Source organism: Nanorana parkeri, unplaced genomic scaffold, assembly GCF_000935625.1.
Source record: "Nanorana parkeri isolate BGI_ZX_2015 unplaced genomic scaffold, ASM93562v1 scaffold545, whole genome shotgun sequence".
In the NCBI taxonomy this organism is placed as follows: Eukaryota; Metazoa; Chordata; class Amphibia; order Anura; family Dicroglossidae; genus Nanorana; species Nanorana parkeri.
The window spans coordinates 106959-111197 of record NW_017306813.1 but is presented as its reverse complement, the minus strand read 5'-3'; the positions used below and the strand labels follow the sequence as shown (position 1 = coordinate 111197).

Sequence of the window (4239 nt, the reverse complement as noted above, 5' to 3'; positions counted from 1 at the left end):
AAGTGGTTATAGGATCACTATAGCAAAAAACGTATTGGATTTTGGTAACTGAGGGGTTAATGCGTCTGATGATCGTATTTCGTACATGAACCTCTTTCTTTTTACCTCACAGGTCTCCACATTTACATGAACACCGAATGTGACAGGTACAGCGTTTGGGACAAACCATATCACACTGTCGGAGGGCTCATAGCATTCCACTGTTATTTGTGTGCTTTCCAAGAAAAAACCTTTACCTGTTCAAAACAAGTTGTCCGGAGCTGGACTTGAACTTGTTTGTTACTTGCATCGAATCCATTTACCATGTTAGTCTTAGATCGGGGGTAGGCAACCTCGGCACTCCAGCTCTGGTGAAACTACAAATTCCGTCACGCCTCTGCCCCTGAAAGTCATGCCTGAAGCTGATAAGAGGTTTGCAATGCCTCATGGGACTTGTAGTATTACCACAGTTGGAGTGGCGAGGTTGCCTACCCAAGACTACCCTCTGCACAGGGTGGCAACACTACAGCGATTTCATTATAGGATAACCAGCGTTGTCTCACTGTTACCGAATGTGAAAAAAAACAAGATCTCCTGGCGGGATCAACAGGAAATAAAACTATTACAGGGAAGAGTCAACGAATCAGAAACTGCCGGGAATACGGTTTTAGTTGTTGCCTGCCATCCATGTAGAAGGTTTCAGATGTGGACATGACCAGGAAGTGTCTATGATACAAGCTCTGGAGGATACGTACCTTCCTCTTTCACCTTGAGAAGAGCGGCGTGAATGATGCACGGCACAAGATGGCGGGTCAGGTCTGCTGGCTTCTGTACTGCCAGGTAGTGGAGGACCTACAGAGGGAAACACAACAAAGTGTGAGCGAGGAGCACGCAGGTCACCATAGAGGACTTCCTACCACCGAAGGCTACCAATGAAAACACTTTTTCTTCTTATACAAACACTGGGGCTGCTTATGTGCCTAAAGGAGGCAGACCCGCCTACTTAGCACCCACTGGCATCACATGCACCAGCATGGCTTATCCCAGTATCTGTAAGATAGAAGCAGGTCAGCGTCTAGGATAAAAGCTGCTGAAAACCTTCTAATGATTGTGAAGGATTGTTGGTGAGCGGAGTTTCCTTGTTACCGCCAGACAGCAGGAACCTCCGCTGACAATGAAAGGAACAGTTAAGCAGCTGTAGTTGCTGGACACATTGGCGGTCTAATTGGCTCCTGGGATCTGTCCGGGCCCCACAGTGTACAGAACGTACAGACTATTGATTTCCAGTACTGGAGAGCCACGCTGCTGAGACTGCTGTGCGGACCCCGATGGACGACCAATAATACTAACAACATCAGGGAGATAGTATGAGGCAGAAGACGGGTCCGATCCTCTGTAATGAGTTATAAATTGTTACTAGGGACATTCTCAGTCTTCAGGTGCTATTCATTTTGGGGTGACAGAAGATAGGGAGGGACCTCGAAACAGCCGGGGGACATGCTAGACCAGCAATTCTCAACTTATTTTCATTCACCCTTTAAAAGTACGCAAAATCTCCAGGCACCCAGACTGAAAAACGACTTTCAGCTCCTCCAAGGGCCATACCAGACCCTTATACCAGACGGGGTCCGATATAGGTTTTATGGGCAGGCACCATGCTACAACACAGCAAAATATGGGGTTCCCCCTTCACACCAGAGTCCGCCCCTTTCATTTAGATGCCCCCCTACAATCAGGAGCCCCCTCCTTTCACATCAAGGGCTCTCTTGACATCAGAATTACCCCACCCTCCTTAGAGACCCTCTTTCAGATCAGAGTTCCCCCTTTACATCAGGAGCCCCATTCACATGAGACGTTCCCACTTTACATAAGAAGCTTCCCCTCTACATCAGAGTTCCTCTTCAAATCAAGTGCCCCCCTTCCACAAGAGGAGCCCCTCCCTTCACAACACCAACCCCGCCTCCACAACAGGAGCCCATCCCTTCACAACAAGAGCCCTTCTGCACCATGGAAAGCTATGACACTGTGGCACCCCTATAGGTGTCAGAAGGCACCCTGGTTGGGAAAGGCCGAGTTCCAGAAGCAAGACAGGCAGCAGTTTTGGATAAATTGAGGAAATGTTAAAATCCGTCAGTTTTTGTTTTATTTAACTGACTTTTATTGGGGTTTTTTTTACTCTTCCGTACCAAGAACAGATGGAAGCGACACAACAACCTGTACAACCAATCAGTTTCAAGCTTTCATTTTTAAAGCTTAACTGAACAAACAGAGAGAAGCTGATTGGTTGTCGTGGGGAACGGCTCCAGATTCTGTCTGCTCCGGTTCTGATAAATTCCCCCCATTGTGTCTATCATTGATTGGTTCTTCCTTTAAGAGATGAAAGTGTAATACCTTCCAGACCATCTACAGGTGAAACTCGAATAATTAGAATATCGTGCAAAAGTAATTGCAGTAAGTGCTGCAAAAGGGGCCCAAACCAAGTACTGAGTACATATGCATGCTTGTACTTTTCAGAGGTCCGATATTGTTCTATGTACAATCCTTGTTTTATTGATTGCATGTAATAATCTACTTTTTTGAGGTTGTGGATTTGGGGTTCTTGGGGTTTTCATGAGCTGTAAGCCATAATCATCACAATGATGACAAATCACGGCTTGAACTATCTTGCTTTGCGTGTAATGAGTCTATCTCATATATTAGTTTCACCTTTTAAGTTGCATTAGTGAAATAAATGAACTTTGCACGATATTCTAATTATTCGAGTTTCACCTGTACATTAAATACAGAATTGTCTTCTGGTACCCCGGTTTGGTTATTCTGGTTTTGTTTCTTTTGTTCCTCATTGGATAGATTGTCCTTCACTTCTTGTCCCAGAGAACAGGAAATAAAGAGAAATCCCCTCTGCCCTAGGAACAGGTGTCCCCAATAGGAGATTTTCCTTTACTACCTATGTATGCACCACACAAGTAAAATATCAGTCTTATGACTCCTCTAAGCCCCTCTCTCTCTCTGTACTGCAGGAAAACATGAGAGTCTTGATACTCCTCTAAGTACCCGCATCTGTACAACACAAAAGAAACATGTCTTATGACTCCTCTAAAGTCTCTCAGTACTTCATGATGTGACACCGTCTTCATTACAAAAGGTGCAGCGCTGACAAGGGCCCCTCGTCTCCCAAAACAATGAGCCTGCATCCCATGTAAAGTGCTGCCATGGAAACCGCTGGGGAACGGCCGCATCCTCTTAAGCACTTCTTTTATTTTATTTATTTATTGCTTTGGAAAAACAATCTATAAATAGCGGTAATGGAGAGGGGCGCCGCACACGCGTGTAGGAATGTAATCTCATCGCTGCATTCAGCGGGTGGTATAGATTAGGCGAGTGTTAGATAAAGTGGATTATCGGCCGGCGGTGACTGAGGAGACAGATAAGACTCCCCCATCCGTCTGCCCTCTGGTGTCCACACTAATGTTATCGGCACTCCCATCGATCGGCGCGGGTGCCGTGCAAGGTGCTTGTGATGAGGAATGGCTGCGTTGTAATTAGCTTAATGTACATCAATGTGCAATAAAACTATTCTATTTATAGCCCTAAAGTGTCGAAAAATCCCAAAAAACAAAACACGGAATATATATCGCATGTCTTCAGTCCTTTCGTTTTCTTCTCCTGGTGATCCTGCCTGTGATACACTTCCTCTTGTACTGTGATAACGCTCAGGCACTCTAGTGCATTGTCGTCTTAGGACACGACTACACAATAATCTACATAACATAGTGCGAGGTGTTCTGTAGTCTTGTTCTAAGGTGACTTCCAGATAGCTGGAAACAGGGCCGTCCCTATAATAAGGCAGTCACCTCAGGCGGCATCTTACTGGGTCACATGAAGGAGGGATACCTGCCGCCCCTCTTCCGGCCAAAGCGTCACAGCAACTTGTAATGCTCTGTCAGTGTTCTGCCCAGCTCACTGATGTAATTGGTTGCCAGGAGCAGAGCGGCGTCCTGCCCACCTCCTGGCAACCAATGATGTCAGTGAACTGAGCAGGACACAGTGCACTACGACCCGCCTTGTCCCACGCCTCCCTCTGGAACATCCACCACAAGCCACCACCATTATCTCCCCCACCTGGAACGTACACCAAGACACACACCCAAAAGTACAAGAAGTTATATCCCTCTGCTCTCTCCTCCAGTCGGAATGTTTCTCACCAGGATCATAGTGTTCTCTCCCCCCCTTCTCTCTCTCCCCCCTTCTCCCACTCCC

General features: G+C 46.5%; 1 protein-coding gene across 2 annotated transcripts in view; it reads right to left on the bottom strand.

Annotated features, from left to right (window-relative positions):
• Positions 1 to 4239, bottom strand: part of RAB3GAP1 (RAB3 GTPase activating protein catalytic subunit 1) — a 114981-nt gene that overhangs the window by 11628 nt on the left and 99114 nt on the right. For both annotated transcript variants that reach the window (XM_018561806.1, XM_018561808.1), the window contains exon 20: positions 735 to 831. In XM_018561806.1, the coding sequence (XP_018417308.1) occupies positions 735 to 831 (97 nt within the window). The remainder of the gene's footprint in view (positions 1 to 734; positions 832 to 4239) is intronic.